This window comes from Pristiophorus japonicus, chromosome 20 (assembly GCF_044704955.1).
Source record: "Pristiophorus japonicus isolate sPriJap1 chromosome 20, sPriJap1.hap1, whole genome shotgun sequence".
Lineage (NCBI taxonomy): Eukaryota > Metazoa > Chordata > Chondrichthyes > Pristiophoridae > Pristiophorus > Pristiophorus japonicus.
The window spans coordinates 91,143,186-91,155,675 of record NC_091996.1 but is presented as its reverse complement, the minus strand read 5'-3'; the positions used below and the strand labels follow the sequence as shown (position 1 = coordinate 91,155,675).

At 50.4% G+C, this 12,490-nt stretch overlaps 1 protein-coding gene across 1 annotated transcript in view; it reads right to left on the bottom strand.

Annotated features, from left to right (window-relative positions):
• LOC139233004 (polyunsaturated fatty acid 5-lipoxygenase-like) overlaps positions 1-12,490 on the bottom strand; it is a 53,318-nt gene that overhangs the window by 32,913 nt on the left and 7,915 nt on the right. The window contains exon 3 of the mRNA XM_070863513.1: positions 202-283. Coding sequence (XP_070719614.1) covers positions 202-283 — 82 coding nt within the window. The remainder of the gene's footprint in view (positions 1-201; positions 284-12,490) is intronic.

Here is a 12,490-nt window from a genome sequence, read left to right as displayed (position 1 = left end):
CTTTATCCACCCTGCTCATTACATCCTCAAAGAACTCCAGCAAATTTGTCAAACATGATTTCCCTTTCATAAAACCATGCTGACTCTGCTGGATTGAATGCCCGTGGGAATTCACAATCCATAACTTTCTCAGATGGACACAGAGATTGGATACTTAGCTGAGCCCCTCTGTAAATAACGCTGAAATATCTGCGGGATTACCTGTAGAGCTTCTGTCTGTCCTCCAGTTCTTGTTGGCGATGGGTTCGAAATATGGGCAACACCTCATGAAAGACTGTCTTAGCTGCCAAGAAAGAAAACAGGAGTTGATTCATCATCATCATAGGTGGTCCTTCGTATCGAGGATGGCTTGCTTCCACACACAGGTATGAGTTCACAGGTGTTTCAATGAAGGACCTAATATTCCAGATCCCGAACTACATCCTGAAGGGTGGAAGATGCCTGTGGGTGGATTTTTTTAACGTGGGGTGACCGTTGCACACCAGCCAAGCCACCACACGGGCTTGACAGAGCTAGGTCTTGGTCCAGTGGCAAGGGTTAAACAGGACGACTGGAGACCAGCTCTGCTGCGCGGACCTAGTGCGCGCACATATCGCACAGTGTGGAATGGGCCCTTGCTGCCCCTGGGCCCTCGGCTCTTCTGGGCCCCCGAACTCTCGCCTTTCCCGGGCCCCGATCGCGTCCCTCTACGAATTCTCGCCGCTCCTTCGCCCCGACCTCGCCGCTCCTGCTGTACCTGCCCGCACTGCAGCTAGCCATCGCCCTCCTGCAGCAGCACGCGCTGCTCCCTGCCGTGGTATACCGCCGCACGCTGATCCCTCCAATGGCCCTGGTCTGCTGATGGATGAATAAGGAGCGAGTCGCAGACGGGAATCTAAGCGAGGAGTCTGGAAGGATGCACCGGAATGAGCTACCAGCTGCAATCTATCCTTATGTGTTCAGATGGCATATTTGGGGAATGAGTTCGAAACTTCAATCTAAATTGAGGAGTTATAATGGGACGCTTGGATACAAGTTACAGGCTGGAATCTAATCGAGGTGTTTGGAGGACTACTCAGAAAGGAGCTATAGGTTGGTATCTAATCTTGGGGATTCAGATGGGATTTAAGTTCCAGTCTTAAATATGTTCAGAGGGGATGGGTTAATGGTTTAATAATAATATAATAACAATGGCCCTGAAATTCCGATGTCCCGGTGGCAGTGTGAGCTGTGAGGAGGATGCTAAGAGGCTGCAGGGTGACTTGGACAGGTTAGGTGGGTGGGCAGATGCAGTATAATGTGGATAAGTGTGAGGTTATCCACTTTGGTGGCAAAAACAGGAAGGCAGAATATTATCTGAATGGTGACAGATTAAGAAAAGGGGAGGTGCACGAGACCTGGGTGTCATGGTGCATCGGTCATTGAAAGTTGGCATGCAGGTACAGCAGGCGGTGAAGAAGGCAAATGGCATGTTGGCCTTCAAAGCGAGAGGATTTGAGTATAGGAGCAGGGAGGTCTTACTGCAGTTGTACAGGGCCTTGGTGAGGCCACACCTTGAATATTGTGTACAGTTTTGGTCTCCTAATCTGAGGAAGGACATTCTTGCTATTGAGGGAGTGCAGTGAAGGTTCACCAGTTTGATTCCCGGGATGGCAGAACTGACATATGAAGAAAGACTGGATCGACTAGGCTTATATTCACTGGAATTTAGAAGAATGAGAGGGGATCTCATAGAAACATATAACATTCTGACAGGGTTAGACAGGTTAGATGCAGGAAGAATGTTCCCAATGTTGGGGAAGTCCAGAAGCAGGGGTCACAGTCTAAGGATAAGGGGTAAGCCATTTAGGACCGAGATGAGGAGAAACTTCTTCACTCAGAGAATTGTGAACCTGTGGAATTCTCTACCACAGAAAGTGTTGAGGCCAGTTCGTTGGATGTATTAAACAGGGACTTCGGTGTGGCCATTAGAGCTAAAGGGATCAAGGGGTATGGAGAGAAAGCAGGAATGGGGTACTGAAGTTGCATGATCAGCCAGGATCTTATTGAATGGTGGTGCAGGCTCGAAGGGCCGAATGACCTGCTCCTGCACATATTTTCTATGTTTCTATGTCCCGGTCCGTAAGAAGTTCCTACGGAGCCGGGAAGGCATCGGAAAAACTGGTATCCTGCGCGCAATGCGCATGCGCTGGAAACCGAGATTCCCGATCTGTCAAGTTTTTGGCCTTGACAGATGGCAGCATCTCAGGAGCAAGAACACTTGCCGGGTAAGATTTCCGATATTTACCAATATCCTGCAAATGTCCTTTAAAATCCTGCGCCTGAAAAAGCAGGTGTATAGCCTACTTTTACAGGCGCAAGTGGTTAAAAATACACATACAAATAAAAAATAAAGTTATAAAAGCACTTTTTATGTTTAAAAGCCCTCCCCACTATGGTAAGTTTATTTTAAGTGTTAATAAATTTTTTTTTAACACCAACTTTAATTTAAATGCATGTTAATTGTATATTTTATTTTCTATTTTTTATTTGTTTTTAAGTGTCTGGGGGGGTTTCTCATTCATAGCAATAGGAATTCCGTATTTATGATACTCCTATTGCTATGAATGAGAAACTATACTGTACCTGATTGGCTGCTGTCACTAGATCCCTGCCTGCACGCGTACCCACGTGCACGTGCTGCGCGCGCAGTCACCTCTGGGCCTCAGTCTCGTAAGTTCGGACAGTCGCAGCAGCAGAGGTGAGCGGAATTTCAGGGCCAATAACTTTCATTTGTATCGCACCTTTCACGTAGTAAAACATCCCAAGGTGCTGTAACAGTGTTACAAGTCAAATCAGATAAATTTGACGCTGAACCACAAAAGAAAATTACGCTTGTTTAAAGAGGTAGGTTTTAAACAGCGCCTTAAAGGAGGAAAGAGAGGCAGAGAAGCGGGGAGGTTTAGGGAGGGAATTCCAGAGCTTGGGGCCCAGGCAGCTGAAGGCACGGCCACCGATGGTTGAGCGATTACAATGAGAGAAGTTCCAGAGGGCTTAATTTGAGGAGCGCAGACATCTTGGGGGATTATGAGGCTGAAAAAGGTTACAGAGATCGGGAGGGGCAAACCCATGGAGTGATTTGTAAACAAGGATGAGAATTTTGAAATCGCACCATTGTTTAACCGGGAGCCAATGTAGGTGAGCGAGCACAGGGAGTGATGGGTGATTGTGACTTGGTGCGGGTTAGGACACGGTCTGCTGAGTTTTGGATGACCTCAAGTTTACGTAGGGTAGAATGTGGGAGGCCGGCCAGCAGTGAGTTGGAATAGTCAAGTCCAGAGGTAACAAAGGCATGAATGTGGGTTTCAGCAGCAGAAGAGCTGAGGCAGGGGCCGGAGGCGGGCGATGTTACGGAGGTGGAAATAGGCGGTCTTAGTTATGTCGCGGATATGTGGTTGGAAACTCATTTCAGGGCCAAATACGACATCGAGGTTGCGAGCAGTCTTGTTCACCCTCAGCTTGATGCTGGGGAGAGGGATGGATTCAGTGGCTGGGGAACGCAGTTTGTGACGGGGACCGAAAACAATGGCTTCGGTCTTCCCAACATTCAATGGGAGAAAATTTCTGCTCATCCAGTACTGGATGCCGGACAAGCAGTCTTAACAATTTGGAGACTGTGGAGGGGTCAGGAAAAGTGGTGGAGGGGTAGAGCCAGATGTCGACAGCGTACATGTGGAAACTGACTCTGTGTTTTTGGATGATGTCGCCAAGGGGCAGCAAGTAGATCAGAAATAGGAGGGGGCCAAGCATAGATCCTTGGGGGATACCAGAGGTAACGATGCGGGGGTGGGAAGAGAAGCCAATAGTATATATAGAATAACACAGTAAATGTCAGAATGCGGGTGTGGTACATCCAGTACATTATAAAGCTTCAGCATAACTTCCATAGACATAAACCACATTGTTCTGGCTACGTACCCCAACATTCCTGCTTGCTTTTTTCATTCTTGCACACATATCGCCTCGTTCACGAGGTTGAGTCCTGAGATTAAGCGGTTGCCTTTTGAAGGAAGGTTGAGCAGGGCGGGCCTGTACTCATTGGAGTTTAGAAGAATGAGACGTGACGTGTAAGATTCTGAGGGGGCAGGACAGGGTGGATGCAGAGAGGATGTTCCCCCTCGTGGGGGAATCTAGAACTCGGGGGGCAGAGTTTCAGAATAAGGGGGTTGCCCAGTTGAAATGGAAATGAGAAGGGATTTCTTCTCTCTGAGGGTTGTAAATCTGTGGAATTCTCTGGCCCCAGAGAGCTGCGGAGGCTGGGTCATTGAATATATTTAAGGGGGAGAGAGACAGATTTTTGAACGATAAGGGAGTGAAGGGTTATGGGGAGCGGACGGGGAAGTGGAGCTGAGTCCATGAGCGGATCAGCCATGATCTTATTGAATGGCGGTGCAGGCTCGAGGGGCCGAATGGCCGACTCCTGCTCCTATTTCTTCTGTTCTTATGTTATTGGCAGGGATGACCCCCTTACTCCCAGGCCCCTTTCTAGATCGGTTTAATTCACTGTGGAGTGACCTCACTGATCCTTCCATCTGATGTGCCATTTGTCAGCATTAAATTTCAGTTTGGCATTTCAACAACAAATACTTGCCTTTATATAGCGACTTTAACTTTGAAAGGCGCTTCACAGGAGCGATTAGCAAATTAAATCTGACACCGAGCCACACAAGGAGATATTCGGGCAGGTGACCAAAAGCTGGCTCAAAGAGGTCGGTTTTAAGGAGCGTCTTGAAGGAGGAGAGAGAGGTAGAGAGGCGGAGAGGTTTAGGGAGGGAGTTCCTTGGGCCGAAATTCAGGGCCGTCAGAAAGCTGATGGACCAACTGTTTTTTCTGAAGTTTTTTCCGCGAGGCGGCCCTTGGATTGGTTTTCAGCGCCGAGAAGATATTTTAACGTCGGTGATCGCGGGGGAGGAGGTGCGGCGGGAAGTCAGGCCGAGGGGCGGAGATGGGGGCGGGATCGAGCCTCTCGGTGGCGGAGCGGTGGTGACGTCACAGCGCGCGTGTGCGTCACCGCGTCCTCCCCTCCATTAAAGGGGAGGGAATCGGGAATTTTTCGGCACACTGGGCCACCAGGGAGGGTTTCGGCAGCCCACCGAACCCGGGGGGAGCGATGGTCCGTCCGACACGGAAGTCGGCCGGCAAAAAGAAAACCAAGATGGCGGCGGCATTGGGCCCTCACCTTTAATGGCCACCGCACCACCAGGGCCGAGCGAGAGGGTGGACACGGTGCACCGAGAGAGAGAGAGAGAGTGCGAGACGGTGCACCGAGAGAGATAGAGAGCGGACACGTTGTGTCATGTATGTAACCTTCATGTAACAACACTGCAATACTGTATATACTTGAGAAATGCACACATTGACCACAGGGGGGTGAACTTGTGGGAGACACTCCTCACCTGGTCACCCAGGTATATAAAGGGAGGTCCCACGCAGGGTCATCACTTCTTGGTCCTGTGAATAAAGGTGCAGGTCACAGAGTGACCTTGTCCATAGAATGTGTCTCGTGTGGATTTGTGGTATTGTGTCAGGACTTTACAGTGGCGACGAGAAACGGGAATCAACGACCCACGAGAATGGCCACCGCTAGCACAGAGGAACGGTATTGCGTTGGTGAGGACTGGGACGATTCAGCAGAGCTTTGTCACGAAGGACTGGCTGGGAGACGCAGCGGCCGACAAGCGAAGGGCTCATCTACTGACCAGCTGTGGACCTAAGACTTACGCGCTCATGAAAGACCTGCTCGCACTCGAGAAGCCGGCGGACAAAACATTTGAAGTGCTCAGCAAACTAATTGGTGAGCACCTCAAACCGGCGAGCAGTGTACACACGGCCCGACACAGATTTTATACCCACCGACGTCGGGAAGGACAGAGCATACCGGACTTCGTTGTGGACCTCTGGCACTTGGCCAGCCTCTGTAAGTTCACAGACGCCTGCAGGGGGGGGGGGAGATGTTAAGGGATTGCTTTATTGAGGGCATCAGGGATTTTCAGAAAGTTAATTGAGACCAAGGACTTGACCTTGGAAGCGGCGGCGTTGATGGCTCAGACTTTTATGGCGGGGGAGGAGGAAACCAAGATAATATACGCGCGCAACTCTGACTCCAACGTGGCGATGGATCAGGGGGTCAATATCATAAACGCGACTCAGAGCCCAGCAGGCAGGCAAGGGCAGTTCGACACACCCCAGACAGCAATAGACCCCAGAACAGGTTTTCAACACAGACAATGGCAGGCTGAACGGACGTTTACGCCATCCCAGTGGACAATGCGTTCTGGGATGGGGCCATTGACAACCACTAACAGGGTGTTCAAGAGCAGTCAAAGGGACAATCAGTGAGGAATGCCTGGTAACAGCTCTTTTGTTCACAACAACGGGAATCTCAGTTCATGCTGGAGGTGTGGGGGCAGACATGCTGCTAGGACCTGCAGGTTTCAACAGTTCACCTGCAGAAATTGTAACCTCACTGGCCATTTAGCTCAAATGTGCAGGAAACCTGTGACCAGACTAATTTACGAGGCGGATGGACCAGATGAGGGGTCTGCGAGGCAGGATGACGCGTGGGGCAAATCAACAGATGCTGAAGTTCAGCGGGTTCATGTAGCAAACATTCACAGCTCATATACCAAAATGGCACACTCAATCCATTTGGAGTAGGCGTCTACTACAACCAAAAACATTTTTCCCATAAAAGGACCTGAGTAGTCCACATGGATGTGTGACCATGGCTTGGCGGGCCAGGACCAGGGGCTAAGGGGGGCTTCCCTGGGTGCGTTGCCCAGCTGAGCACACGTATTGCACCTGCGAACACAAAGTTCCAGGTCTGCATCTATGTGGCTGCCCAGTCCCCATTCAGGGCACTTTTCTTAACTAAGGACAAAAGCGGGTCTTTATTTGTCCAGACTTTAATCTGACGGGCTGTCACAGGTGAGCCTTCGCTTTCGAAAGCTTCAACAGCCATGACCATCTCAGCAGCATGCTCGGTAGCTCTCTCAGTGGTGGCTAGTGGGAATCGACCTTGGAATCGACTTGAGGAGGCTTTCCATATTTCACTAAAAGATCGCGGCGGCCGAACGAATCCTGAACGGACATCTGTTGTACTCAAACAACCCCTTGTGTGTCATGATGGTGGTCAGCTTCTTCGACTCACTCGCCAGCTCCTGGGTCATGTAAGCTGAGGTCAGGTCCAATTTTGAAAAAGGTTTGCCACCGGATAGCGTCGCAAAGAGGTCCTCCGCTCTCGGTAGCGGGTACTGGTCTTGGAGTGACACCCAATTGATGGTGACCTTGTAATCGCCACATATCCTGACCGACCCATCCGCCTTGAGCACCGGCACGATCGGGCTCGCCCAGTCACTGAATTCAACTGGCGAGATGATGCCTTCCCTCAGCAGGCGGTCCAATTCGCATTCTATCTTTTCCCACATCATGTACGGCACCGCTCTGGCCTTGTGGTGTACTGGCCTGGTGACTGGGTTTATGTGAATCACTACCTTGGTCCCCATGAAAGTGCCGATGCCGGGTTGAAATAATGAGTCAAATTTGTCCAGGATCTGTGAGCATGATACTCGCTCCACAGAAGAAATTACATTGACATCGCCCCATTTTCAGTTCATGACAGCAAGCCAACTCCTCCCCAGTAGTGCGGGACCTTCCCCCGGGACAACCCAGAGTGGCAACCTGTTCTCCGAATCTTTGCGGGTCACGACTACCGTGGCGCTGCCTAGCACTGGAATGATCTCCTTTGTATATGTCCGTAGCTGTGCGTCAATTGGCAATAATTTTGGCCTCCTGGCCTTAGACACCCACAATCTTTCAAACTGTTTGATACTCATCAGGGACTAGCTGGCCCCCGTGTCAAGCTCCATTAATACTGGGATGCCATTGAGGAGCACTTTCATCATTATCAGTGGCGTCCTGGTATATGAACTGTATATGTGCTCCACATGAACTCGCTGAACTTCAGCTTCCAGAGATTTCAGTGTCCATTTGGCCTCGTAGGGCTTACATCGGGCCCGTCCTACTCGTACATCAACCTGGCTGTAGGCTTCCTGCACATACGCGCCAAGTGACCGCTGACGTTGCAGTTTCTGCAGGTATATTGCTGATACCTGCAAGCTCTGGCTGGGTGTTTGCCTCCACACCTCCAGCATGAGCTGGAGGCCTCGTTGTTGGAAACAAAAGGTCCATTTCCAGTCGATCGTCTCTGACTGTCTCTGTAACTGTCCTTAAGCGCACCGTTAACAGGTGTTGATGGCCCCATTATTGGCCACATTGTCCATTGCGATGGCATGAATTGCCGTTCAGCTAGCCATTGTCTCTGTTGAATTCTCCCTTTGGGTTCGACTACATGCTGGGGCATGTCCAATTGCCCCTGTCTGCCTAGAGAACTGTGTGCCGCGTTAACAATGTTGACTCCCTGGTCGTTTGCCGCATTTGAGCCAAGATTTTTGTCATACATCATTCTGGTCTCTTCCTCCCCTAAGATAAATGTCTGGGCTATCAGAGCCGCCGCTTCCAAGGTCAAGTCTTTGGTCTCAATCAGTTTCCTGAAAACCCCAGCGTGCCCGATGCCCTCAATAAAAAAGTCTCGCAGCATCTGGGAACTTACATAGGCTCGCCAGTCGCCGGAGATTTGCCACGAAGTCTGGAACGCTTTGCCCTTCTCACTGCCGGTGTGTGTAAAACCGGTGTCTCGCCACGTGCATGCTGCTCGCTGGTTTAAAGTGTTCCCCGATCAACTTACTGAGCTCTTCGAACATCTTGTTCACAGGTTTCTCTGGCGCTAGAAGGTCCTTCATCAGGGAGTATGTTCTGGATCCACAAACCGTCAGGAGATGAGCCCTGCGTTTGTCGGCCGAATCCTGTCCCAACCATTCCTTAGTGACAAAACTTTGCTGTAGTCTCTCAATAAAGTCGTCCCAATCATCACCAACACAGTACCTCTCGTCTGTGCTGCTAGTGGCCATGCTCGCGTGGTTTAAATCCCAGTTTCTCGTCGCCAATGATATGCCCTTACGATACAGTAAAAATGCACAGGAGGCCCATACTTGAGAGAAGATCACTTTGTGACCAGTTACCTTTATTACCAAGACCTCAAGAGACAGACAGTGGGTGGAGCTTCCCCTTTTATACCTGAACATCCAGGTTAGGAGTGTCTCCCACAAGTTCACCCCCTTGTGGTCAATGTTCTCAAGGTGTACAACTTAGGTCAGCTTATACATGGGTTACAATGATAGTTGAATACATAACAGAGAGAGATAGAAAGAGAGATAAAGAGAGAGAGAGACACGGTGCACCGAGAGAGAGAGAGCGAGAGAGAGAGACACGGTGCACCGAGAGAGAGAGAGAGAGAGAGATGGTGCACCGGGAGAGAGAGCGAGAGAGAGAGAGCGAGAGAGAGACGGAGACAGAGACAGAGAGAGAGGGTGCACCGACAGAGGGAGAGAGAGAGAGAGAGATAGAGAGAGAGAGAGAGACAGACAGAGAGAGAGAGACAGACAGACAGACAGAGACAAAGTGCACCGACAGAGGGAGAGGGAGTGTGTCATGTATTCAACTATCATTGTAACCCATGTATAAGCTGACCTAAGTTGTACACATTGTTCAGCCGCCGCGATCTTTCAGTGAAATATGGAAAGCCTCCTCAAGTCGATTCCAAGGACGGTGGTTTTTCAAGACGACATCCTCATCACGGGTCACGGTACTGAAGAACACCTCCACAACCGGAGAAGGTGCTACACAGACTGGACCGGGTAGGGCTGCGACTGAAAAAGGCTAAGTGCGTCTTCTTAGCTCCAGAGGTAGAATTCCTGGGGAGGAGGATAGCAGCAGATGGGATCAGACCTACTGCGTCCAAAACGGAAGCGATCCAGAGAGCACCCAGACCCCGTAACACGACGGAGCTGCGTTCGTTCCTGGGGCTCCTGAACTATTTTGGTAACTTTCTTCCCAAATTGAGCACGCTGTTAGAACTGCTACATGTGCTCCTACGCAAAGGTCGCGAATGGGTCTGGGGGGACAGCCAGGAAAGGGCTTTTGATAGAGCAGCAATTTGTTATGCTCCAACAAACTGTTAACGTTATATGACCCGTGCAAGAAACTTGTTCTAACGTGCAATGTGTCATCCTGTGGGGTCGGGTGTGTGTTGCAGCATGTGAATGCCAATGGTCAGTTACAGCCGGTAGCTTATGCCTCCAGAAGTCTGTCCCGGGTAGAAAGGGGCTACAGGATGGTAGAAAAGGAAGCGCTAGCATGTGTATATGCAGTAAAAAAAATGCACCAGTACCTGTTTGGCAGGAAATTTGAGCTGGAGACAGATCACAAACCCCTAATGTCCCTTTTGGCCGACAACAAGGCCATAAATGCAATCGCATCGGCCCGCATACAGAGGTGGACACTTACGTTAGCCGCCTATGACTACACAATTCGGCACAGACCGGGCACTGAAAACTGTGCCGATGCACTCAGCAGGCTCCCACTAGCCACCACTGAGGGGGCAGCTGAGCATGCTGCTGAGATGGTCATGGCTGTTGAAGCTTTCGAAAGCGAAGGCTCACCTGTGACAGCCCGTCAGATTAAAGTCTGGACAAATAAAGACCCGCTACTGTCTTTAGTTAAGAAATGTGTCCTGAATGTACGGGGCATGCCCTGAGGAATTTAAAGCGTTTCATAGGCGCAAGGATGAACTCTCGATTCAGGCCGATTGCCTACTGTGGGGAAACCGAGTAGTCATGCCCCAGAGGGGCAGAGAGCTGTTTATCAGAGAACTTCACAATGAGCACCTGGGCATGTCATGATGAAGGCTTTGCCAGGTCACACATTTGGTGGCCAGGAATAGATGCAGAACTGGAACTTTGTGTTTGCAGGTGCAATACGTGTGCTCAGCTGCGCAACGCACCCAGGGAAGCCCCCCTTAGCCCCTGGTCCTGGCCCGCCAAGCCATGGTCACGCATCCATGTGGACTACGCAGGTCCTTTCATGGGAAAAATGTTTTTGTTGTCGTAGATGCCTACTCCAAATGGATTGAGTGTGCCATTTAAATTCAAGCACGTCCTCTGCCACAGTAGAAAGTCTACGGGCAATGTTCACCACCCATGGTCTACCGGATGTCTTGGTCAGCGACAATGGCCCGTGCTTCACAAGCACTGAATTCCAGGACTTCATGGCAGGCAATGGGATCAACCAGGTCAGAACGGCACCGTTCAAGCCGGCCTCAAACGGCCAGGCGGAATGAGCAGTGCAGATAATCGAACAGGGGATGCTCAAAATCCAAGGAGGTTCCCTACAAAGCCGCTTATCACGCCTTCTGTTGGCCAATAGATCCCAACCACACTCGCTCACAGGGGTTCCACCTGCAGAGCTGCTAATGAAAAGGACGCTCAAAACCAGGTTATCCCTGATACACCCTACTATGAAAGAAATTGTTGAGAGCAGGCGTCAGTCACAATGTGACTAACATGACAGGAATGCGAGGGCGCAATGTATTGATGTAAATGACCCTGTTTTTGTCCTCAACTACGCTGCAAGGCCCAAATGGCTTGCAGGCACTGTGATTGCCAAAGAGGGGAATAGGATTCTGGTAGTTAAACTTACCAATGGACAAATCTGCCGCAAACACGTGGATCAAATTAAAAGAAGGTCCAGCAACCCCATAGAAGAAGCAGAGGAAGAACACGACATAGAGTTCACTCCACCACAGGTGACCGAACACCAGAACCAAAGGGAGGAGAGCCCAGTCACCGTGGACAGTCCAGACAGGCCTGAGGCACCACAAACAGCAGACACTCAGGCCAGCGCCCAACAACCGGAGCCCCAACTCAGGCGCTCTACAAGGGAGCGTAAACCACCAGAGAGACTCAACCTGTGATCCCAATAAGACTTTGGGGGGGAGGTGATGTCATGTATTCAACCAGCATTGTAACCCATGTATAAACTGACCTAAGTTGGAAACCTTGAGAACACTGACCACAGGGGGCGAACTTGTGGGAGACACTCCTAACCTGGACTTTCCGGTATAAAAGGGGAAGCTCCACCCACTGTCTGTCTCTTGAGGTCTTGGTAATAAAGGTAACTGGTCACAGAGTGATCTTTTCTCAAGTATGGGCTTGTGTGCATTTATACTGTATAGTAAGGACATATTAGAGAGAGAGAGAGAAAGAGAGACAGTGCACTGAGAGAGAGAGAGAGAGACGGTGCACCGAGAGAGAGGGAGAGAGAGAGACGGTGCACCGAGAGAGAGTGCGAGAGAGAGAGAGAGAGGGTGCAACGAGGAAGAGAGAGAGAGAAAGAGAGAGGGATGGTGCGCAGAGAGAGAGAGAGACAGAGAGAGAGAGAGAGACGGTGCACCGATAGAGAGAGAGAGAGAGAGAGAGAGAGAGACACAGTGTACTGAGAGAGAGAGAGACAGAGAGAGAGAGAGAGAGAGAGACGGTGCACCGATAGAGAGAGAGAGAGAGAGAGAGAGACGGTG